The 27,052-nt window shown below is 38.4% G+C and overlaps 1 protein-coding gene across 3 annotated transcripts in view; it reads left to right on the forward strand.

The window, feature by feature from the left end:
- ZNF385D (zinc finger protein 385D) overlaps positions 1-27,052 on the forward strand; it is a 911,235-nt gene that overhangs the window by 763,880 nt on the left and 120,303 nt on the right. For all 3 annotated transcript variants that reach the window (XM_066351542.1, XM_066351544.1, XM_066351543.1), the window contains one exon: positions 10,219-10,329. In XM_066351542.1, the coding sequence (XP_066207639.1) occupies positions 10,219-10,329 (111 nt within the window). The remainder of the gene's footprint in view (positions 1-10,218; positions 10,330-27,052) is intronic.

Here is a 27,052-nt window from a genome sequence, read left to right on the forward strand (position 1 = left end):
AAGCATGGGAAAAGAGTTTTCCAGTCAGAGGAAGTGGAATGTGCAGAAGACTTGGAGGTAGAGAGAGCTTGGTGAATTAAAAAATTGTTTCCTTAACGTATTTAGGTGACTTATATGTGTTCTATTTCTTACTTGATTTAAATTAGCAGATTTGGGCTTGAACCAATTAAAGAGATTGATGGAAATAAATCTGCCTCTAGTTGCATGAATGTATTTGTTAAATCAACTCATGTATGTCCTTTGTTATTTGGGAAAAGCAAAGAAATGATCCGGCTTCATGTGTACCTGCACTCAATCTACACACACACACACACACACACACACACACACACACACACACTCACACACACATGCCAGAGCTATGTCTTGACTTAGGTAGTTGGTATTCCTGTTAAACTCCCTACCAACCCAAATTCCATAGAAAGGAGAATAAAGTCATCATCCCTGAAATGAATTTTACTTATATATGCTCTACAGAATGATTTGCACATGAACTTTACTTTTAGATTTTTAAAAAGAATTAAAAAACGTGAAAAATAGTATAACAAAACCCACATTCAATGAGAATTTTACAGTTGTTCGTATTTTGTCATTTTTGTTTCTAGTTTTATATTTTAGAAGAAATAGAGCATTATGAATGTCTTATGAATTTTAGAAGAAATAGAGCATTATGAATGTCTTTCTTAGTAGCCACTGTCCTACTTACTCCCTCCCTTAGATCCCAGAAAGAACTGCTGTGAGTTTGGAGTGCACTCTTCCTTACATTTGAGTTTGCATACTTTTACACGCAAGCATGTGCATCTCAAACAATTTATGTTTTTTATATGTGATTATTGTTCACTTTTATTATGGACTATTTCAAACATGAAGAATAGAACAGTGTAAGGCGAAGCCCATATATAGTCATCCTCTAGCTCTAGCAATTCAAGACCGATCTTGTTTCATCTCTACCCCCTTCATCTTAGTCCCCAAATATCCTCGATTATTCTGAAGCAAATCAAAGTTACTTACTCAGTTTACATGTTACTGTGTATTATTAAATGACAGTGCCTTTTTAAACACATAATTACAATGCAGTCATCACAATTTAAAATAAAAAATAATTTCTTATAAATATTCAGTTTTATTTTCTCTTTTCCACTTCATTGACTGTGCACGTGTGATTTGTGTGTGTATGTGTGCGTGCGCGCGCGTGTCTGTCATATGTAGATAGTCTTATGCATTTTGTTTCTGTTTATCCATACTGATATGGAAATACTTAGCAAAATGCTTACGGCTTTTGTATTGGCATTTCATTTTATAGCTCTTTGGCCATTAATCATTTCTCCAACTTTTTTATACATGATGTCTAGAGCTCTTCTGTGTTCCTGGAATGCATAAACTTGGATTGTTTTAAATTTTATTTGATTTTATTTAGATTTGTTGCACACAGTTTCTCTCCATCTTTTTTTGTTTGTTTATACTTAATGATCAATTGATTGATTATTTTTGCTGATGAAAGAAAACCTAGCGCAGCATTGAAGAGTACAAATGGTAGAGTCAGATTACCTGAATTCAAATAACCGCTCTGTAAGTGCCTAGCATGCTGACCCTAGTCCAGCTAACTTCATGGTCCTGTACTTAGACATTCTCATATGCAAACTGAGAGCAAAGAAAGTACCTATCATTGTCCTTTCTGCACAATTCTGCTGTGAATCAAAAACTGCTCTAAAAATAATGTCAAGTTAAAAGGAAAAATTCAATTCAACTATCTACCTGGTAGCGATACTGTAAAGACCTAACGAGATAAGACAGGTCCTGTCCACAGTGCCTCACATCACACCTCTAAGTGCTCACCTAAAGTTTAGTTATGGTTTTCTTAAATATACCTTAGAGTTAACACAGTTGAATTTATATATCTTTTCTTGGATGGTTTTGGATCATATGGATCCTTTGAGGCATTTTTCTATGTTTTCTGCTTCTGAAAAGTAATGGTGACATTTACTAGTATTGCTATAAAATAATAGCAGATGCAGTTTCATTTACTGAGTGCTTTCTATGTGTCAGACTCAGTGCTGGGAGTCTGTGTACACTTTATATAATTCATTATTCACCACAGCACAGTAGTGATTGTTATTCTATTTTAGAGAAGCTTAGAAACATTAAAATAAAACAGCAAATAAAAAAGCGGGATTTAAAGTACCTCTTAATTAGCTATTTGTCATGCCCATTCGTGAGGAAAGAGGATGGGTCAGTTCTTAGTGTCATATATAACAGCTGCAAGAACCTAGAACTGGGAGGTGGAAAGTTGTTGTTGTTTTTTTCATTTTTTTACAAGAATAATTCAATTCTTTCAGCTTTAGTGGCCTTGGCAATAGAACGAGAGGGGAACTGTAATCACTGCAATTTTTCCAGCTCTAAGATGCTATGATTCTTAGAAAAAGTTATATCCAACCTGACTGATGGTGGCATAGTGGATAGAGCGTCGACCTGGGACACGGAGGACCCAAGTTTGAAACCTCGAGATCACCAGCCTGTGCACCGGCTCATCTGGCTTGAGTATGGGGTCACTGGCTTGAACATGGTATCATCAACATGATCCCATGGTCTCTGGCTTGAGTCCAAGGTCTCTGGATTAAGCAAGGGGTCACTGGTTTAGCTGGTGCCCACCCCCACCCCCGTTCAAGGCACATATGAGAAAGTAATCAATGACAACTAAGGGGCCACAACTATGAGTTGATGTTTCTCATCTTTCTTCCCTTCCTGTCTCTGTCTTTTTCTTGACGAGGGAAAAAAAAAGTTACACCCAAAAAAGGTAATCTGTGTAGTGTAATTTGAAATTGTGACAACCTAAATGTGCAGTGACAGAGAATTGGCTCAGGAAATTGTGGTACAATTATTCCATGAAACAGTATGCTGCTATTTATTTGGTAAGTATAAAAACTGAAGTTAAATGAACATAATAATCTGATGCAACATTAAATGAAAAGACAGAAAATTTTCTATTTTATGCATACAGCTATGTAAAATGTTTTCAAAAGTATAAAGGTATATAACTGTTGTATAATAAAGAATTTGGCTATCTTCATCCTTGGTTGCTGGGAGGTAAACTCTAATATCTTGGATTTTCCTGAATAATGAGAGTGTCTTCCTTAATCACTCACTCCTTGGATCACACTAGGGCTTATGCCAGGGGTCCCCAAATTTTTTACACAGGGGGCCAGTTCACTGTCCCTCAGACCGTTGGAGGGCCAGACTATAAAAAAAACTATGAACAAATCCCTATGCACACTGCACATATCTTATTTTAAAGTAAAAAAATAAAACGGGAACAAATACAATATTTAAAATAAAGAACAAATAAATTTAAATCAACAAACTGACCAGTATTTCAATGGGAACTATGGGTCTACTTTTGGGACACGCTTCCGGAGCCATGAGGCATGCATCCCGCGTCACTGGAAGTAGTATTGTACGTGAGTGACGCCGTGCTTTGTGGAGCCACCACATACAGTACTCCAGGAGCACAGGATGTAGATGCATCCTGTGCTCCTCTCACTGACTACCAATGAAAGAGGTGCTCTTTACGAAAGTGTGGCGGGACCGGGATAAATGGCCTCAGGGGGCCTCATGCGGGCCGCAGTTTGGGGACTCCTGGCTTATGCTAACAAGATGCCTCAGAATGGGGACCAGTCACTAGAAAGACTAACCATGTGATTAGAGGATTGTCTCTGAGCAGTTAATGTCAGTATGACCTCCAGGGAGGGGAAAGGGGCTGAAGACTGAGTTTAGTCATATGGCCAATTATTCAGTCAATTATGCCTATGTACTGAAATCCCACTAAAAACTCTGGAAAGCAAGGCTTGGGCAAACCTCTTGGTTGGGAAGGTGTCAGGATGGTAATCATCCTGCTAAGGTGCCCTGACTCTGTGGGGAGGAGACGTGGAAGCTTCACGTTTAGGATTCTTCCAGACCTTGCCCTCAGGGTCTCTCCAATATACTGATTCTGACTTAATGCCGTTATCCTAAAACTGTAATCATAAGTATAGTCCTTTGTTAAGTTTTGTTAGTCATTCTAGGAAGTTATTGAACCTTCAGGGACATGTTAATTCTCAAATTGGCAGTTTGTCAGAAGTACTGGTGGCTTGGGGACTTGGAAATTATAGCTAGATTCTAAAATGAGGACAGTCTTGTTGGATACTGTGTTCTTAACCCATGCAGACTACACTAACTCCAAGTATTTAGTTCCAGGACTATTGCAGTATATAACAACCATTTTTAAAAAAACTCTCTGGTATTACCTATTAAAGCTTAATTTACATACTCTATTTAGACATTTAATTACTAGTTCTAGACCTCAGAGAAATGACTGCTATACCCAACTAAACACATACTCACAAATACTTACAATAACTTTATTCATAATAGATTTAAACTGAAAAACCAGATCTCCATCAAGTGTAGAGTTGGCAAACAGTTGTGTTATGGTCACATGATAGTATAGCATACAGCACTGAAAATGGATAAAATACAACCACAATGCTGAATGCAAGAAGCTGTACACCAAAGACTACATACTGTACAATTACATTTTATGATGTACAAAAGCAGACAAAATCTACATTGATAATCTTATAAAGGTAGTGATTTCTAGGGGGTATTGATTGGGCAAGAGCAGGACTAAGAAAGTTCTGGATTACAGAAGATGATCAATATCTTTATTGGGATAATGATAACATGCAAAGTATGCATATATTAAAAATGAACTAATGATACAGTTAAAATGTATATACTTTTTTTCTATGAGTTATAAAAAATTAAAGAAAAAGGACAAATTCAAAATTTTCCAATGGACAAATTGGTTGCAGGAATGGTATTATTAGGAACGTTGAATCTAAGTAATATAAACACACATTTTACTAATTCATAGTTGATGTAATAAATCTACAATGGAATCTACTGATTGTCACTTAATACCACAGGGTCACAAGTACCAGGACAATGGATAGCACAGTGCTTACTGGTTGTATGATTTTAGCAAGGGGCAGTGAGAGCTCCTCAGTCAGTTGCTAGGATAGAAATAATGCTTATAAACATAAAAATGCACTGAGGTGCCCTAAGTGTAACCTTTAGAGCTCTCGTCACTGCCATTGTCACAGAGAAATGCCAACGGGAAGACACAACCTTTATATTTCTGGACTTCTAAACTGCCTGGCATTTAGGTTCTTATTCTTTGAATTTAAAACAGCCACAATAATAATAGGAACAAAAAAAGAAGAGGTCTTTTAGAGCTGGAAATGTAAACTTGGGGTTAAGTCCCATCCTCTCTGAAAATACAGCCAACACCCTAGAGAAGGGAACCTTGAGTTGTGGCTGTTTACCTGAGGCTGTGCCCTGCACACTTATTTACAAATCAATTTAGCAGAATACCCAGAAGGGAGGGGAGGGGAAAGCAGGGTCTAAGATAGAAATGCAAAGATCCCTTAAGCCTGAAATGAAGAAAAACATATTCCTTTGGCTTTAAATAAGGCCATAGGCTGAGTTTGAAATTGAATTTTTGTCTAGAGTTTGTGGAAGCATATTAATAGGTACAGAATCATTCTTTACTTGTGTTTGTTCGTTTTGGGAGATTGGATATTGTATTTAGAAAATAATAGCTTTCAAAATATTCCACTTTAGAAATTAGATAAATATGGCTTAAAATACCATGTATATTTTACCACGTCTATCAGTTTTTAATTCAGTGCTGCATGGCATTAGTGAAATGTATCAAAGCTTTTGCAGATCTGATTTCCATGTATTACGTTTTAGTTTAGTGTTTTTACTTTTGTACTGAAGGCTTTAAATGTTCTTGTACTGAAGGCTTTACATTTCATTCTTATTTGATAATGATTTTATTTTTCGGATTGTTATTTTGTAAACTGCAGAATTGAACCAGGGATGCTAAATTTAAAAACAAAGAAAACAATGAAAGCTTTAGTTATATTATTTTAGAAAGTACTTATTTGAAAGATTTTTTTATGGTGGAGCTTCTCAGGGAATTTAATATTTTATTGTGCACTGTGAATATCCAAATTGTAATACCTGGGTCTCCTACAACTTATTTGACCCTAATTTTTTTCTTGCCTGCACATATTGACATCTCTAGGAGTTTTATAGTAAGGTATGATTTTTTTGACAGATCAGTTCTATTTAGGGGGAGGACTAACATATATGACTTTTTTTTTAACAAAAGTTTAATCATAATGGTGAATAATGGTATGTTTAAATAAAATTATCAAAGTGGCTGTGTGCGTGTACCTGAGTTTATAGTAGATGCTACTTTTATTGCATACTATATAGATTCATTTAACTATTTAGCAGCAGAATTGGTTATTATTTAGATTTTACCCTTTCATCATTTCTTGTTGTGAATGGTTTTACATATATTTATAGATGTATGTATTAGGGATTTGAATATGATTTATGTTCATTAATAAAGGCATTAAACTTATCATTTTGTTGTGCAAGATTCCTAAAATTATAAAAGATTATTTCTGCCTGACCTGTGGTGACGCAGTGGATAAAGCATTGGTCCAGGTTCAAAACCTGGGCTTCCCTGGTCAAGGCACATATGGGAGTTGTTGCTTCCTGCTCCACCCCCCTTCTCTCTCTCTCTCTCTTCTTTTCAAAATGAATAAATAAAATCTTTAAAGATAAAGAAAAGATAAATACTTGTGTTGGTGCCACTATAGTTTGTGAAATTCATCTTTAAAATATAATTTAGTTAGGTATCTTTTTTTTTAAGTATACTGGGAAATAAAATTGTTTCTGAAGAAGAATACATGACTTTGCATTCTGAAATTTGATTTTTATAGTCACAGTGATCAGAACATCATTCAATTCAAACAAAAGAATTGAATCTAGGGAATATGCCACATTTGTATGGTGTCTAGTTCCAAACTACCTCCTACACAAATTTGAATTGAATGCGGTCACTGCTTCCCCAGGGTTACTGAGAGATCGAAATAATAGGCTACTCAGCAATATATGATAAAAACTCAGCACTACATCTCAGAGAGAATATTTAATATAAATGTGTAGTTCATTTTTATTTCATAAGTATTATTATAAGGAGACTGCAATATACCTAAGTGGGTTATAGGCATAATTCACCTTATCCCCTGATGGAAATGGGCCCCATTTATGCACAGAACAGATGCAATATAACATGATGAGACAACTTTCTCTAAGTCAGTGACCCCTTTTCTGCTTTTAATTTTCTGTAGCTGTTGGCTAAAAGGGAAATGATCCCCCAGCGTTCTCTGACTGTTGTCATAGAAGCATTGTGTTGGTATGTTTAAAGTAGTATGAGAGTGATCCTGCACAGTGCACTGAAGGCTGTTGAAGCAGCCCGGATTTTCTCATTTGCCTGCTTGCTTTCTCAAGCTCTGCGCACTGTCCATTTTCGGTTTGAGCAGATAGGGGTGATGCGGGGTTGACGAAGGTTTGGAAGAGTAGCTGAGGAGGGGGGGCGGACTTGGAGAAGTGTATGTGTATGAGAGGGAGGGAGAGACAGGAATCCTTACCATTCCCCATGCCCTTTAAAACTGTTCTCTGATAGTAGGTTCAACCTGTGGAAAAGAGACTGTAATTTTAAATTAATTTTAATGTTTGGATTAAGTCACTGAACTGAATTTAGGAATGAGCTTTAGATGTGTATTGAGATTTAAAGAGATGATAGAATTCACTGGAGACAATTGAAATACTCATCAGCTGACAAAGGTATAAACACATTGTGGTATTTCCATACAAAGGAATACAACACAGCGGTAGAAAGGAGTAGCTACAGGTAGACTCACTAACGTGATTGATTCTCAAATGCCTTGTCCTTAATGAAAGATGCCCAACACAGAGACCTCAGATTGTACCATTCCTTTTATATGAACTTCTGGTAAAGGCAAAATTATACTGACCATAGCAGACCAGTAGTTTCAAAGACCTGAAGTGGGAGGAAGGGTTGGCTACAGAGGGGTAGAATGGGACTTTTCCAGGTAATGCAAGTGTTCTATGTTGTAATTAGTATTACTGTATGTATTGGTCAAAATCCCAACCAATTCAACAGTTAACATTGGTGAATTTTATTGTATGCAAATTATACTTAAATAAAACTTGTGAAAAAGAAAATATGTTAGAATTCACTAGTAAGGGGGTCAAGGATATTAGAATTTTTTTTTTTTTTTTTTTTTTTTTGTATTTTTCTGAAGTTGGAAACGGGGAGGCAGTCATCCTGCATGTGCCCGACCGGGATCCACCCAGAACGCCCGCCAGGGGGTGATGCTCTGCCCATCTGGGCGTTGTTCCATTGCAACCAGGGCCATCCTAGCACCTGAGGCAGAGGCCATGGAGCCATCCTCAGTGCCCGGGCCAACTTTGCTCCAATGGAGCCTTGGCTGCAGGAGGGGAAGAGAGAGACAGAGAGGAAGGAGAGGGGGAGGGGTGGAGAAGCAGATGGGCGCTTCTTCTGTGTGCCCTGGCTAGGAATCGAACCTGGGACTCCTGCACGCCAGGCCAATGCTCTACCACTGAGCCAACCAGCCAGGGCCCTAGAATTTTTTAATACCTGGAAGTGACTAGAAATATCAAGTAGCTGAGTTTCACCCAGTATCTGGACAAGATTTAACATCAGATAAATAAATTTAAAGTGATAAAGATAAAAATGGTTATATCCATGATAACTGTTTAATTTATAAGCCATCTAGCCTAGTGCTTAGTACATAGAAAGCACTTCATAAAGGTCGAGTGCTTTAATTTTTATTGTTGCAGGTGTTATTTAGAACAGGACATTAAGAGTAGTTAGGTAACTTGATAGGAGTTGTAAATTTCGACAGGAACTTTTTCCTACCTGTCAGTGAGGAGAGCCTGTGAGTCAACTGTTTCTGATGATTTGAAACACACAGAAGGAGGTAGAATTTATCAATGCCTTATTTGGGGTACATAACAAACTACAGTATATCAAAGAAAGTGAATATTAGAGCATTATTTCATAGATACATCCTTAGCTTTGTTGTGTATCTGTCAAATCATGTCTGAAATATTTCAACCCATCGTGAGCCCTTTCGTAAGACCTTCATATCTGGTGAGAGTTAAGAGTTTCCGAAGTGTGCAGGCATTCATCAGAAGTCATGACTATATGTGTAACATTTAAATCATTTTGAAATGTGTTTTTTGTTGTTTGTTTGTTTGTTTGTTTGTTTGGGCCACATGAGAAATGGGTAATATGCCAACAATGACTAGAGGAGTGTGAGGCTCATGGTAACCTTGATCTCACATGTGCTACAATAGAGAAAATATAATAACCAATCTTTATTGATTTCTTAATGTGCCCAACACTGACTGTGCTAATTCATGAATTATCATTATTAAACCTCATCACAGCCTTGATAGACACAGATAAACAAAGAGTTTGTACACATATTAAGAAGAAGATCAAAAATTTTAGTTGACTCTCACAGGTGAGAACCACTGATGTGTCCTGTAGAACAAAGCTTGGTGAGGAGACATTAAGTTTCATTAGAGCTGGATTATTGACAGTATGTTTTTGGTGTCATTTGTCCTGTCCTGGGAAAATAAGATGGAGGAAGAAAAACTGATATATGGCTCAAACTCTTTGAACACCAAGTAATAAATCTGTAGGATATCAGTATATGTTAGGGGATCGATAAATGTTTGTTGAATGCATTGATACCTCCATATGTTTGAATTCTCAGGAAGCAGAACTTCTCTACTCTAGTATATTCTTCAGGTAGAAAAGATACCAAACATACATAAAGTTAATGTTGAATAATGGTATATAATTTATATTAAAGCTGATTCTTTGAAGTCCATTTGGAGCAATGTGGAAGACGCACTTCTGTATAAGATTGCTGGCATTTATAATAACATGAGTTTTGATAAACCTTTCATTATTTTTTAGGATTATCAAATTGAGACAATTGTTGATCCTAAATGAGAAAAACAGTTAGTATGCAGACTCTAATGAGTACATTTATTATTTTTCCTTATCATAGTGAGCTTCGAGCTTATTGTTTTCTATTTTTTGACAAAGTAGAAATGCCATTTCTTAGAATAAAAATATTTTTTATTATGTGAGCAGTAGATTGAAGCTGTACAGATTGGCTCTTTAATGAAATAGGCAACATTCCAATGGAACTGACAAGCTTTCTTTTTATTTGTTGTATTTTTTTTTTCTCATTACAGATGGACCCGATTCAGAAAGCTGTAATAAATCATACATTCGGGGTTCCTCTTCCTCATCGAAGAAAGCAAATCATATCATGCAACATTTGCCAGTTGAGATTTAATTCCGATGTAAGTTTATCATTTAGTGTGCACTAAAAAAAAATGTATTATGCTATTCTAATCTTGCAGAAGGGATTTCTTAAACATTTTTCTCCAATAATGGAGCCTGTCAAAGCTGAGATAATATTTTAACTCCTTATGTGCTTTAATTTGGGGGCTTATTATATTATGGTTGGTTGTTTACTATGGATAAATCGCATCTATATCATCTTATACACTTGCTGTTGAATGGTATTGTTTTAGTCTCTTAAGAATGCTCAGTTTAGGTCATATAATTTCTCTTCAGGGAATAGTCAAATATAGCACCACTAAGGTTTTCAATAAATGGCATGTCTGAAATAACTTAGGTCCCAAATTATATTTCTTTTTTTTTTTTTTTTCCTTATTTTTCTGAAGCTGGAAACGGGGAAAGACAGTCAGACAGACTCCCGCATGCACCCGACCGGGATCCACCCGGCATGCCCACCAGAGGGCAATGCTCTGCCCCTCCGGGGCGTGGCTCTGCCGCGACCAGAGCCACTCCAGCGCCTGGGGCAGAGGCCAAGGAGCCATCCCCAGGGCCCGGGCCATCTTTGCTCCAATGGAGCCTTGGCGGCGGGAGGGGAAGAGAGAGACACAGAGAAAGGAGGGGGGGGACCAAATTATATTTAAAAATCAAGATTTTGGCTTTGTAAATCCTTTTTGCCTGCCTTGGTGGTGTCCAATTCCAGGTCAGGCATGTGTCCTTAATTATATTTATGTTGAGCTCTCAATTTACTGCCCTGGAAGTATTATCTCTTTAACAGGGATCCTAAAGACCTTGAAACACTCAAGCCCCTAGTGAATAAAACTAGAGTGGAGAACATGACAGAAGGTAGACAATTGTGGACATGATCAGTGCTTTGCGAATTATTCACAGAGCGTTAGTCACCTCTTTCATGCCTTTACTAAGGGTCACGGAAGACTCTTGGTTCATCAGAGAGACGCTAGTTTTGGCTTGTGGCCAATGTGAAAAAATACTGCTCCCACAGCGTGCTTTGGTGTGGAGTTGGTCCTGAGAAATACGGAAAAGAGAGGGGATGTTGGTTTGTAAGAAATAGGAATTGAATAGTACCTTGTGGATACTCTAGGCAAACAGAAGACCTCCTCTTAGCAGAATGGCCCCTCCACAGTGCCATTATCTTGCACTCAATTGATATGCATTGTGGACATGACCTAACAGGTCTGGGTTCTAGAGAATGTTAGTACTTCCAGTATTTAATCTCCCTGGGCTGCAAGTCGTTCCCTTAGGTTCTCTCCGGTGAGGATAGTAGATGAGAGAATCAGGCACAGGAAATAGAGGGGGTGCAAATAAAGTGGCTTTTCTCTTCTGTGAGAGCATTTCAGTTTGTATAAGGATTGCTACTGTCCTATGAACTCATACCTGCTAGTACAGTACAATCATCAGGTAATTTTATAACATTTCTTCTGTTGGCTTAAAAAAAGAGAAGAGTGGATTACCTGCACAGCATCTGAAAGGTTTTTGCTGCTATAAAAAAGAATACACTAAAGCATTTTACTTGAAGGGATTTTTTTTGTTTTGGTTTGTTGCTTTTTAATACTGAGCACTTTGATTTGAATTTTAAGAAATTCACCGTAATTTAACCGGTAATATTTTCAAGTGATCAATATTACATAGTAATCTTTTAGCTGTTGTAAAATAGAGAGAGTGAGAGAGAGTCTGACATGTAAATAAAAATCTTAAACTCAATACAGTTAGTTGACCCTTGAACAACATGTGTTTGAACTGTATGGGTCCATTTATAGGTGGATTTTGTTTCAATAAATACGTATAGTACTGTAGATATATTTTCTCTTCCTTATGATTTTCTTAATAACATTTTTCTCTAGCTTACTGTATTGTAAGAATACAGTATATAATACAATCAACATAGAAAATATGTATTCATCGACTGTCTATGTTATTAGTAAGGTGTCTAGTCATCAGTAGGCTACTAGTAGTTAAGTTTTGTGGGAGTCAAAGTTATACATGGAATTTCAACTCCACAGGGTATTGGCACTTCTAATCCCCATGTTGTTCAAGGGACAACTGTAGTTGCAATTTTGATCATTTTTAGACGCTCAGCCAACAATCAGATAGTTCTGTAATTGTAAATTTAAGTGGCTTTTTATTGGTTTCTTTTCTTTTTTAATCATACTGATACTTTACTCATCTAGTGAAGGCTATTTTAAGACCCCCGCCTGCCAACACTTTCACTGTCATTTTCCTTTTTATTAGGAAACCCATCTGCCACATCCAAGTGAGCTCTTTTGTTTGATTACCCCCAGTGATGGCTCGCTCACCACTTGGACAATTCTTTCTTTTTTTATTGTTTCTTATTCTGTAGATAGAACTCAAAGGCATGTTTAAAGACTTTAGCAGTATTGTCATGTATGCTTTAGGAAATACATTATCGTTACATATGTGATTATTACATATATATAGTTACATATGTGATTATTTACATTAACATAAAGAATATAAACATAATACATACTTCTTTTCTGAAATGTACTTTTATTTCCATGGTGAAAAAGCATAGCAACTTATTTTGCTAGTGAAGTTTCAAAATGATACAGCAGTCGATGTGTATGTATTAGGGGCCATTGTTTCTCATTCTCACAACTTCGCCTTCAGGTTTGTCTGGCATGTGGTAAAAGGAAAACAGCCAAGGTATTGGGGAATGCAGATTAATCAGGCTGGTCATAGTTAAACAATTGTGGGCATGTCTGTTCCCTGTGATTACTGTATTAATCTTCTGTTGCTGGTGGAACAAGTTCCCGCAAACTTAGTGGTTTAAAACAGCACAGATGTATTGTTTTATAGCTCTGGAGCTGAGAAGTCAGAAGTGGGTCTCACTGGGCTAGAATCCAGATGTGGGCAGGATTATGTTCTTGCTGGAGCCTGTGAGGGAGACTTCAGTTCTTGCCTTTTGTTCTAGAGCAGGGGTCCCCAAACTTTTTACACAGGGGGCCAGTTCACTGTCCCTCAGACCGTTGGAGGGCCGCCACATACAGTGCTCCTCTCACTGACCACCAATGAAAGAGGTGCCCCTTCTGGCAGTGCGGCGGGGGCCGGATAAATGGCCTCAGGGGGCCGCATTGTGGCCCGTGGGCCGTAGTTTGGGGATGCCTGTTAGAGGCTGCCCTCTTTCCTTGGCTCATGACTCCCTTCCATCTTCAAAGTCAGTTAGGGCCGATCGAGTCTTTATTACTGTGATTCTCATTCATCTGCCTCCCTTTTCCACAATTATGGAACTATGTGATTACATATGTGGACCTACCTGTATAATCCAGGATTTTCTTTTTAGCTGAGTGGAGGGGAAATAGTGAGCCAGACTCCTGCCTGTGCTGACTGGGCTCCACCTGGCAACCCCCATCTGGGGCTGATGCTCAAATCAATGGAACTGTTTTTAGCATCTGAGGCTGATACTCGGACCAACCAAGCTATCCTCAGCACCTGAGGACTATGCTCAAACCAAATGAGCCACTGGCTACAGGAGGGGAAGAGGGAGTGGAAGAGAAGCAGAAAGTTGCTTCTTTTGTGTGCCCTGACTAGAGATCGAACCCCGTACATCCATATGCTAGGGTGACACTCTATGCACTGAGCCAACTATCCAGGACCAATTTTTCTATTTTAAATTCAGCCAATTAGCAACCGAATTTCATCTGTAACTTAATCTCCCTTTGTCATGTAATGTAATATACTTACTGTTTCCAGGAATTAGAACTTAAAATATCATTGTTCTGCCTACCACAGATACTCATTTGCATATCTGATTTAGGTTTAAATTGAATTTCATGACTACCTGAATTTACCAGATAATCAATCCATTTTTGTGGGTCTGTATAAACTGAACACATGTGAATTCACTGTCCTCACATTTTTCCTTCTCTTGAACCTGAACATAAATTCACTACACAGTGCTAATTTTTAAAATTGAAGTTTTTTTTTTTTTTAAATAGGAAAACTCAATGTAATTGAGTTTATAAATGACACAGCAACGTTTTAACTATGATTTACAAGCAAAATATAATTACTACAAAATTGAAATACTGGGGTAGCAACTCTAGTAGAACTTTAAAAAGATCTCTGTGGCATTATTATGTCAATAAAGGGAATTTATGTACTGGAAATATTAGTTTTATTTACTTATTGACTGGTCATATCTATAAATATCAATTTTATATAATATTTAAAACTGAACACCAAAATCAATTGGCTTTATCATCCCTTCATTCACATATAAGAAAATAATCACTAAATAAAGAGAAGATTCAGACGTTTATCATACTGAATCATTTTAATTCCAAGAATGCCATTTATAATCCCAATACAACTGCCTTTTTACTCTTTACAGGTAAATCGGGATTTATCTTCTTGTTTTCATTCTTATACCTAGAATCCTTTTGGAAAAGTAACACTGCAAATCACTTGTATGCTTGGCTGGATCCTCTATCACATAGGGAAGTATTTTTGCCTTATGAAGCTAGCTTTTTACATTTCAAAGCTTCTTCCCCTTCCAAGGAAAATAATAGTTTGTGGTTCTTTTCATCTCTGCATCATGAAAATTCAATTTCCTTTTCCTCTAAGCTTTTATTTATTTTTTTAACCCTTTCTGTTATTAACCCCATAGCTTGGTGTTAATGCTGTACCTGTTTCCTGTGTAGTCGTTCATTTTCCATTTGGAGCCCTGACGATATCTTTTGAAAAGTCACATTATAGTGTATGTACTTTACATCAGATTGCCTGCTCCTGGAGTAGGCTATTCTTTGGGAGGGAGGGGGAGGGACAAAAAAGACTATGCTGGAGGTTTATATGAAACACACATGGAGGTATGCAAAAAGCTTCCAGTTAAAGACTGAAGTTGCAATTTGCCCAATTATTTTATCAGCATTCTAAAATAAGCATAAATTACCATTGGCCTGGGCAATTTAGTAAGTGTGCCTTTGAAACACAGTTTATAGCATGGACATAAGATTAAGTGAGGTAGAGAATAATTGCTCAGTAACTGTTTATTAATGGAAAATTAGATCTTGGGCCTCAAAATAAGGAATTGTAACATTGTAGCATCTCAGAGTCACTATGGTTAACTTCCTAATTCTGTACTGTAATAGCATTCCGGAATATGGTAGAGACAAAAGAAAATTTCTGCTAATTTTACATGTGGAAACTGAAGTGCGGAGAGCATGGGAGGTTATACAAGGCCACCAGATAATAGCTGACCCCGCAGGGTCAGTGCGCACATCTCAGATGTTGCTGCTTCATCCAGCCCTGGTGGACCAGCACATCCATCCCTAAGTTCCAGCAGATCCTACAGTAATGGCGTGGATGGAGATCTGTGTTTTTTCTGCCCTGTCCAGCTATCTCAGGAGAGACCCTGAGGCCTCCTGCTCTTGTAGAACTTATAGGGTGAAGTCTGCACTGTTGAGGAAAGTCATTTGTAGCCCAGGTAAGGTGTCACCTAAGGCAGTGGTCCCCAACCTTTTCTGGGCCACGGACTGGTTTAATGTCAGAAAATATTTTCATGGACCAACCTTTAGGGTGGGACGGATAAATGCACACAAAAAAATTATGCGACCAGTGTAAAAACTGTGATATTTTTAAATATAATTGTCGAACTTACGAGACAAGTGTCAAGAGTGAGTCTTAGACAGATGTAAACAGAGGGAATCTGGTCATTTTTTAAAAATAAAACATCGTTCAGACTTAAATATAAATAAAACGGAAATAATGTAAATTTTTTATTCTTTCTCTATGGGCCGGTACCAAATGGCCCACGGACACCGGCACCGGTCCACAGCCCAGGGGTTGGGGACCACTGACCTAACGACTCACATGTGCTCTCACATGGCTTCGAGCCCTCAGTCAATCACACTCACAGTTCGGTTGTAAACACAGCGCAAATTACTGAACTTTAATACTGTAGCAACATGTACTTTATGACTCAGGACTGTCAAGCATTAATTAGTTCAGGGGACTGTGATCAACCAGAAAGGAAAACAATCCCATTGTTAGGAGTTAAAGTTGCTCAGAGGTTGCAGACCCCTCCAAAGGGAGACCCTTGGGATCCTCAATAATAGAAATTGCTACATTTCCAATGGTATTATAACATTATATTGTAGAACCCAGAAATGTAGTGAAGCTAAGCAGTGTATCTGAATTTAATTCATATTTGTCATAACTCCCATAACCAAATGTGGCAATATAAGGATACAAAGGCTAACGGGAATACTTTTTCCTATCAAATGACCAAATTAGGTAATTCAACTTTCTTAACATCATCTTAAGACACATCTTTTAACTATATATATGTCAGCATATTTCCTGGAGGTGGTAATATTTAAAGGAAATACTACTTAGATGGAGAGAAAAACAGAAACTAATGGTGATTGTATTTGAGTAGAAAAACTATTCTTTTACTTCTTTGTACATTTTTTTTTAAATTTTCCAAATCCTCTTTATAAGCACACTTAAATTTTAAAAGAAATTGTTGCACCTATTATCCTATTATGGATTTTTAAACTGCATGTTTTATACAGAATGATAAATTCCATTTTGAAGGCCTCCGTTGCAACTTTCCATTTCTCTTGCCTGTGTCTGGCAGTCTGCAGGCTCAAAACATGCCCAGGAGAGTTCACAGATATTATCATTGTTTCATTCCGATTTCAGCATTTTATTACATGTCCTAGGAGAAAGTTAATAAAAATCTGTGCACGGGGGATATGCATCTAACCCCAGACCTAAAAAACAGCATCTAGGGAAGCTGAGTGGAACGGTAAGAAAATCACTGGACCAGGAATTGAACTACTGGTGGTCCAGGTCTGTCATCTCTTAAGTGGCCTTGTGCTCTTGAGCTCTTCGTTGAGTTTACAGGTTCCTTCATAGTAAGTTCACTCGGCATTCAAAAGCATTGGGAACAAGCAGGGTGGTTATTCTCTGAGGTGTTTATCTGGAATTATAAGCACGCTCAGCTTATGGGAAACTTTGAAATGGAAGGCCACAGCCTCTGGAATTTGGCATTGGGGATTCATGTAACTAAACGCAGTGAGTTCAAGTAACATAACAAAGCCACGTTGCTCCTGATCATGAAACCATTTACAGTAAAATAAGTGAGTCCATGACCTGGTATTCCGGGATCCTCTCTAGTCTTAACAATGTTCCCTTAACCCAAGGTAGCTGATCTTCTAGATCAGCGGTTCTCAACCTGTGGGTCGCAACCCCGCTGGGGGTCGAACGACCAAAACACAGGGGTCGCCCAAAGCCATCGGAAAGTACATATTTTAAAATGTATTGTATAATGAATATGTATTTTCCGATGGCTTTAGGCGACCCCTGTGTTTTGGTCGTTCGACCCCCAGCGGGGTCGCGACCCACAGGTTGAGAACCGCTGTTCTAGATGGTAGAACAAATGGCCTGTTGAAGGCAGAGGCATGACACCAGCTTGGAGACATTGGAGTTCTGTCCTATAGGATGTAGTGTGTGCTCTGAGCCAGTGATGGTGCTGCCAGAATTCATGGGTCCAGAATTCATGAATCACTTCAAGGGAGAGAAGTGAGGCATCTCCGACTGCTACACCTAATGAGCCCTCTCCAGATGTTTGTTTCCCCTTCTCCGTGATGTTGAATCACATCAGCTTCCAGTAGCAATAGTGATTGCTGTTGTCTGTAACTGAAGCCTGACTGGTGTGCTCACTGAATCAGAATGTCTCAGGGAGGTGTTTAAACATCAGCTTCCTCCCTTTCTTCCTCCCTCACTTCTTCCTTCCCTCCCTCCCTCCCTCCCTCCCTCCCTTCCTTTCTTCCCTCTCTCCCTCCCTGTCTTTTGTACAATCTCCAATGAATCTTAAGTTCATAAAGTTTGAAATTCACTGATAAATGCTTTCTGTAGTAACTATAAGGTAGTTTACTTTGGGTGAACAGCTTTGAAGGGCACTTGCCCCAGGCTATGGGCAAGGGCAGCTGGATGCCCCACTCCTGCGCCACAATAGAGAATAACTCTCTAGTGATGGGAATTGGATTACGGATGTGGGGGGACTGAGAACTGGATAAAATGAATGATGGCAGCTGGCCCTCGAGGGGATTGCCTAGATTCAAATCTTGCCTTGCTACCTATATGGAATTGGACAAGTTACTTTAACTCACTTGCCTTGGTTTTCCACCTGTAATAAGGATAGAATAATAGTATCTACCTTATATTCCTGTGTTGAGAATTAACTGGGTTAATACACATAAAGGCTTAGAAGAGCTACCTGGCATATATTGTTATTAGGCACACAGTAAATGTGAGCTGTTTAAAACACTTTACCATTCATAATATGAAAAATTCTCTTTCACAGACACACGCATGCATGCGGATTTGCACGCAATCTCATCTGAGGTCTTTCAAATAACTTTTTCTCAGGGCTACCCAGGCTCAGAGAGGTTAAGTGACTTCCCCAAGGTCACACCGCAAGTAACTAACAAAAGTACATCTGCAATGTGTTCTGAGGATTCAAATCTAATTTTTCCAGTGTTGAGTGCAGAGATTAGGTCATACCTGTACCCAAGTAAGTCACGCACAGCTCTGCTCCCTGCGAGAGGAAGTGGCACAGAGGGGGAAGTGACTCATCCGTTGCCTATGGTTCTAGAAATGGTGTGTGCTAGAACAGTGTCACTATACTACCATTTTGCCCCTCAGTTTCTTTCCAGTGTTCCTCCCCGAAATTGCTTTAAAATTCCAGGTCCTCATGGAAACCTCAGGAAAGATTGCCTACAGCAGGGGTCCCCAAACTATGGCCTATGGGCCGCATGCGGCCCCCAGAGGCCGTTTATCCTGCCCCCGCTGCACTTCCGAAAGGGGCACCTCTTTCACTGGTGGTCAGTGAGAGGAGCACAGGATGTGGATGCAAAGCGTGGCGTTGCTCACGTACAGTACTACTTCCGGTGACGCAGGACGCACGCGCCACGGCTCCAGAAGCGCGTCATATCACTTGTTACGGCTAGCAGTGACAAATATGGAACCGGACACTGACCATCTCATTAGCCAAAAGCAGGCCCATAGTTCCCATTGAAATACTGGTCAGTTTGTTGATTTAAATTTACTTGTTCTTTATTTTAAATATAGTATTTGTTCCCGTTTTGTTTTTTTACTTTAAAATAAGATATGTGCAGTTTTTTTTACAATAAAATAAGATATAGGATTTGTTCATAGTTTTTTTTATAGTCCGGCCCTCCAATGGTCTGAGGGACAGTGAACTGGCCCCTTGTGTAAAAAGTTTGGGGACCCCTGGCCTACAGACTCTGGGTGAAATTCTACTATGGCTGCTCCCTTGATAACAAATGGATGTTGAAAGCCTGGACCCAACAGATTCCTGCTGTAGCTCATGGCCAAAGCCCTGTTCTTCCGGGACCGAGAGGGTGAAAGAGACAGTTCAATCTCCAGTGCTAGGGCTGTGGTCAGTTTACAGGAACAGGGAAAAAATATAACCTGAGCCCCAACTGTCACCATCAGAAACAGGACAAGGTGTTTCCATTTATTTTTATGACAGGAGCCCAGAGTGAGGTGTCCATTGAGAGTAGGAGGATGACACTAATTTAACCAACTCATAATTTAACATAAATAAATAAAAAATAGAAGAAAATGACTAGCCATTTTTTACAGCCCTGTTGTAAGGATTATAGCATACAACACGTTAGGCAATTGGTTTATGAACGATACTAAATGAAATGGAAAGATCATTTTTATTTTATGGGATAAACAATACCATTACAAACGTTTTTTTTGTTTGTTTGTTTGTTTTTTGTTTTTTGGAATGCTAACCTACTTCCTAAGAAATATAAATATTTAAAATCTTTTATATCTTTTTTAAGTATGTAAAAGAACCTATTCAATTTAAAGTGTCCGCCGTGAATGCACTTTTGGCTGATTTGAGGTTCTCATTCCTGGTAAATCTTTTCCTTTAACCTTTGAAAAGCTGCAGGGGCAACTTGTCCCTGGCAAAGCTGCGTTTATTTAAAAAATTCTCAACCTCTTTAAGTCTGTTGCTGCTGTAGCTGCGAAGTCTCAAAGGGTCTGCCGGACCCAGTTATAAATTAAATTTTCAGGCAGCTTTGAAACATCTCTTTCATTAGAGAGTGTCCTCTGTTAGTCTCCAGGACGCACAGAGCTATTTAGAGCTGTAGCCTGTGCGCCGTGGCCTTCCTACTGGGGCTTTTCTTCTTCAAAAGTAGTTCGATGACAGGGCCATTCGGTTTCTGAGAAAGAGGAGACACGCCTGGGACCCGAGGACGGTCGGTCAGTCGGGCTGTCGGGTCAACCCTGCGTGAGGAGCTGGCTCTGGAGTATGTGCTGATGGACTGGAGCTAGTGGCTGAGTTTGAAAGAAGTAACTAGGATGTCTCCTCGGAAGGGGTTCTACTCTGAGTGGGCATTTCGACCCTATTTCATCCATCACTGTCACTAGCTTTACCCTCCTAAACAGAGCCCACACCGCTGTCGGCATTCTCAGAACACAAAACGAACAGAAAGTCCAAGCGAGAAAAATTGGGTTGGGCTGCTAGATATTTCAGGAGCAAATAAGCCAGTCAAGAGCACAGGGATCTATTTCAGCACTGTACTTCTTTGGCAGGCTTTTGAAAATCAAACTTCAACATTAGGGCATTTTAGGACTCGCTGAGGCAAGCTTTGATATTCTAGAGTTTCATCTGTGGATGGAATGAAGAGTAAGGACTGAGGAAAGAGAAATCTTTATAAAAGAGGCCATATTCGCAACAAAGAATGGATGCTTCTTATCTCTCTCCCTTCCTGTCTGTCTGTCCCTATCTGTCCCTCTCTCTGACTCTCTCTGTCTCTCCCACACAAAACAATAAATAAATAAATAAATAAATAAATAAAAATAAAAGAGGCCATATTTCTCTGGTCCTTTTTGGGGGAGGGGGACAAAGAAAAACACAATAATAAAATGTACTTTTCTATGGCACTCTCCTAGACAAGGAACATTTGACCTTCAAATCTAGAAAGAGAAAGTTGATTTTCGATGTGACAAGTAAATGTGAATATAACCTCCAGTAATCAAAGAGATATTTATATTTCCATGGAGAACTGAGAGCACCTCAGAGAATTGTGGTATATTAGGACGTAGAGATGTCTGGAAACCATTCTGTCCATTTTATAGATTATAGAGATAGAAAATATCAAAGGCCAAAATACTGAGTTGATTTTATCAAGGTCTTAAAGATGTTGAAACGGCTGGTTGGACTGGAAACAGGGCTCTTAAGTCCCAGCATAGCACTTTTGTTTATCACCTCGAGTGACAGACCCTAAGGGAAATTTATTTTGAGACTTGCCCTTGGTATCAGCTGACAGTGTTCAGCAAAGACAATGGATCACCTTAAGGTCTACACACAATGCAGGAGTCAATCAAGGTTAATCCTAGCTGTACACTCACAGCTAGATTCCTAGTAGTCCAGATAGCTAAAAAAGAGAAACACATTTCAAAATTGAGAAGCATTTAATGGGCAATAATAATGTAGTAGGTGTCGAAGGGGATGAGAGAGAATCTGGGCTGAGTGTGTTTCATCAAATGCCACTCTGTTGAATGCAGTGAGTTTGTGCAGAGGGTTAAACATGGGAGAAGATTGAAAGGAAAGAATGGGATGGGGTGGATAGTACTTGTTGAAGCAAAAGCCATGTTTCCAATTAAATGAACTAAATGTTGTCCTCGTGTCCCCAAAAGACGAGGCAAGAAGCCTATTAATGTTGAGAAAGCTCTACGAGTCTTAGATATCACTCAAAAAAAAAAAAAAATGTTGAGTAAGTACATTTTTCGTGTAACAAGAAAATAGAGGTAGAAATGGGAATCTCTGAGAGGATCTAAGTTTCAGCTTCATTAAGGCCATTAAGAATAATCACTACATTTTGATACAAATGGAGTTGTAGGCTGCCTTTTCCCCAGGGCCTCATTCCTCTGCAATGCAGTGCGTGTCTTCAGCGACTGGTTCCCTAACACCTAAAAAAGAAAATTCACATAACTCGGAAGGGAAATGAGAAAGTGGAATTGGGTCTGAGTGCTGCCTGGAGACTGATTTTGAAAGCTTTCCCTATAGCGACCTCTGAATTTTAAACTATTATAAAATGTATCAGTATAGTCAAAAGTACCCAATTATAACTTTATGATGATGCCCTGAAGATCTTGAGCGCACATCAGCAATCTTAAGTCTGTTTGGCTAATGAAGTCTTTAGTAGCCACGGAATAAAATCCTTGATGTCATGCAGTTGCCCAGATATTGCTTGATACACATATCTAATATCAATACTAGCAATTGTTTTGTATCTCCTTTAACAACTATAGACATTTCTCGGAGTATGACGAGACACAACAAACTGGATTAAAAATCACCAATAACTGAAAGTCTTAAGAATAAAATTTATTCATCCCTTTTCACTCATTGAAGTCGCTGTCTCTCAGACACCTTGTCCTTTTGTTCTGTTTCATTATAGTTTATTTCAGCATTTACTAAATTATCAGTTTCATTACAACCCTGGATATTGGGGGGAAAAAACCAGAGTATTGTTCCAGGGCAGAGGAGCAAAAAATTTTGAGAAAAAGGTAATTCATATTAGTGACTGCTATTGAGTCATTTTGGTTTTTGTGATCCTTTGTATCCTGCCTTTCTTTTCTTTTTTTTTTTCCAGGGACAGAGATAGAATCAGAGAGAGGGATAGATATGGACAGACAGGAGCAGAGAGAGATGAGAAGCATCAATCATCAGTCTTTCGTTGCGACACCTTAGTTGTTCATTGATTGCTTTCTCATATGTGCCTTGACTGTGGGCCTTCAGCAGACCGAGTAACCCCTTGAGCGACCTTGGGTCCAAGCTGGTGAGCTTTGCTCAAGTCAGATGAGCCCATGCTCAAGCTGGCGACCTCGGGGTCTCAAACCTGGGTCCTCCGTATCCCAGTTCGAAGTTCCATCCACTGTACCACCACCTGGTCAGGCTGTATCCTGCCTTTCTTAACAGTTGCTATTTTGTATTATCTCTTCTGCTGAGTCCTATTTTCTGTTTTAACTAGAAAAATTACAGGGAAATTCATTTACCTTTCTCAAGTGTCCACTTGGGCAAAGATCTCTATATAGATGAAATGAACCTATCCATTCATTTTACCTTCTTCACGCTCAAAGTTTCTTCCGATGCCTGGATTAGAAGTGGTTCTTTGGTTTTATCGTGAGTTGAAGGAGAATGAAGTTGACCCATGCATGCTGTAATCACATACTACACAGGCATTACATCTCTGGAATTTCTTCTACGACAGAACCAGAACTTGAAAACATGGATGTATTCCTTCATATTCTATGATTCTCTGCATGATCTAGCTACTGTTTTAGAGCACTGTCCTTAGAACCACGATTTTGGCCCAGATTCACCTTTTTCAAGCCTACCAAACCTCATTTTAAATGCAGACTACTGCCTCTGGGATCTGTTGTCTCAGCCCCAATCTATGCTTTGATGTAAATTGAATCTGATAGTGGTAAAGGTTGCAGTCATTTGGGGAACTCATTCTTTGGGAGGAGGGAACTGAGGAGGGCAACTGGAGGCATGGTATGCTGTGCAAGTTTAATTCTCTGTGTCTGTGTGTGATTTGCAGTGGTACTTTGAGAAGTAGAGAGATAACATAGGAGCCTCACACATACAATTGAGCGTTATGTGGTTTACCACGTATTGGACCTAAATGAGCTTTTAAATTCCTTACGTAGGAAAACTGTGAAAATTGATGTACGGTAAATGTATTCTTATCTGGCTTATTGGAATTTCAGGTCCGTCTGCACAACTTGAAACCTTCTCTTAGATTCCTTATACAGAAAGGTTTCAGAAGGTAGTCTCTGAACAGGTTTTATCCATTTCCCAGGCAGAGCTTATTTTCTCTGCATCAGTGAACTTGTCATGATAATCAACTTTTTTTGTCCCAACCATCAATCACTCTTGATTACAGCTGGGTAGAAGTTCTGTTCTGTTGATCAGCTCATCAGTGCACATAATATTACACCTGGAGGCCAGTACAAATCATCCCTCGATGGGAAAAGTGTTTTTCTTGAAGGCTTTTGTCGATGGTTTTATCATTTACATTTGGGTCTCATTGAGTCGTCATGTCTATCTTTGACTCTATCACTCTCTCATATAAAATATTCTCCAAGACATAGCTTTCAAAGTCTGGTTGATAATTTTTGCTATGTTACTGTCATCATGATTTTTCCTTCTTAATGCAAAAGAATAGTTTATGATCTATTATTTCCTTATTTTCACATTAACTTTCCCCAGTGCTTAATGTTGTTCTTGTAGATATTAAAATCATGTGAATTATAATTCAATGAATATTCAGTAATTCTGTAAGAAACAGTTTAGCATATGCTTTTACTAGAATGTTTGCAAGTCTAATTTTGTTGATTTTTAATGGTTTCCTAAGTTAGGCTTTTTGTTTTATGTTTTAACTTGGGCTAGGGAATATTTATCTTTAATTTTCATTTTATTTTAAGTAACACTAACTAGCTATTCCCATGGTTTAAAAAGACATTGAGAAGTAAATGTTTTAAAATTTCCTCAAAGTCAGCATTGCTCTTAGCTGTGTCTGTAATACATGCTATATGCAGTAAAACGATATGTTTTCTCTCTAGGCCAACTTATATTTCTTAAAATGGTAGTATTTTCAGTACAGTACTAGAGTAATGATAGAACATTATTATGGTAAAATATTTATTGGTTTCATAAAGTATTTAAAATAAATATCAGATTAAATAAACATTTAACATGTCCTTTGTATATTCCACAAAGATTCTCTTTTTTTTTTTGTATTTTGTGGTATTTTTATTACTTTATAAAATCAGGAACAATCGTTGAGAGACATATAAAATGTATTTTAACTTTTAGAATTTAAAGTATAAATAAAACTGAGTAGAATATGAAATGATAAGATAACATGGATTTGATTACAAATCTTGGCTCTCTGTTAAAAGGACTATTCAGAAAACTTAAAATTTCTTCTATGAATGGACTTCTAGTGGTAATGATGTATTTCTATTTTTGAGTGAAGTAGGACAATAAAGAAAAATTGCTGTTTTCATTTGATACCGATATATAGAAACTGTTAGTTTTTTCTTTAATCTATGAAACAAAACAAGGGTAAATGGCATCAATTGATGAGAAACTGATCCATAGAGAAACATAAACCACACAGCACTGAATGGGATTTGGTTTTGAAAAGTCGAGCTAGGAGCTCAAACTGGTTCACTGATATATGTCAGTCTTGAATCTTCCCAGGATAGGAGCTGATTAGTTTTGTCAAGGGGTGCTTTGTCATTATTATGCAGGTTTAATAATTAACATGAATATTTGGCTGCACCTACTCTCTCTCTTTTTATTAGCAGTCAGCAAACTGCATCATATAATGAACAGTAGGTCAAAATAGTTCATCACTTCTTAGCCCAGAGAAGCCAGTCAAATGGTTTGCCACAAGGAACTTGTCATCTTAGCCTGCCATATGATTTTTATAATTTTAAACAGTTGCCACAGTGTATGACCTAATGCTTAACTTGAAAGAAAAAGTGGCCAGGTTTGTGTATGTTCATAAAACACTTAGATTGGCTGAAAATTTATTACAACTTATTAAAGATTGGTGGGAAATGACAGATGTTTATTTTAACTGAATAATTCAAGGAAGAGTTTCCTTTCTCCATTTTTTTTTTTCACTGAGGAGATGTTTAGTTATATTGTAATTATATTAGCACCTTACATGCTGGTAGAAAATTTGATGCAGATTTTAGGAAGTGACACATTTGTTGTGGGATCAGGTTACTAACATTTTGACCAAAGTCACCTCTCTAACTTAAAGCACGTTGCCAATTTTTTAAATTGAAAAAAAAAATACTAAGAATTTAAACCTCAGAGGAAAGAAAGAAAGAGTCTGGAAAGAGTGGAAATTAGCACAGTCCTGACTCATGAAGAGATGAGTCTCTATAAAAGGTTTCTCAGTTTTAGTTCACAGAAGAATGGCTTCAGTATCCGGAAGTGGAAGACAGAAATATGTTATCTATATAAATTTCAGGATGACTTCCCTGTTATATCTCCAGCTGAAATCACTTCCTCAACTTCATACTCGAGTATCAAGTGCTCGCTCAGTATCTTCACTTGTGTAACTAATAGATATCCAAAATCTAAAATGCTCAAAACTAAAGGCTATGGCTCCCTCCCACAAACCTGCTCCAGAGACGGCATTTCTCTGATAGTGGCAACTCCATCTTTCCGTTTGATCTTGGAAAAATATTGGAATCATCCTTCCTTCCCATCTCACACCTGATGTCCAATGCTACACAGATCGTGTTAGTCACACCTCCAAACTGTGTCCAGAATCTGGCTACTTTTCACCATCTTTGTGCTGCTGCGCTGGGCCAAGCCACCATCGTCTCTCACCTGGATTGTTACAAACTCTCTCTGCTTCGCCCTCTTTCATTCATCATTTAAAAACTGTAAGTTGAGATCAGGTGTCCGGCTTTGATTGACAGGTAGAATCCTTAGCATGGCGACACAGCCCTATGAAATGTGGCCTCCAGGTGCCTTTCTGACTTCTACCCCCACCACCCCTCCCTTGTTACTCTGGAGACAGTGGCCTTCTTGGCCAGACCCCAGACTAGGGTAGGGAGAGTAAGGCACTCGAGTGCAATATTAGGGTTGCTAAAACACCC

The sequence above is a fragment of the Saccopteryx leptura genome, chromosome 10 (assembly GCF_036850995.1).
Source record: "Saccopteryx leptura isolate mSacLep1 chromosome 10, mSacLep1_pri_phased_curated, whole genome shotgun sequence".
Lineage (NCBI taxonomy): Eukaryota > Metazoa > Chordata > Mammalia > Chiroptera > Emballonuridae > Saccopteryx > Saccopteryx leptura.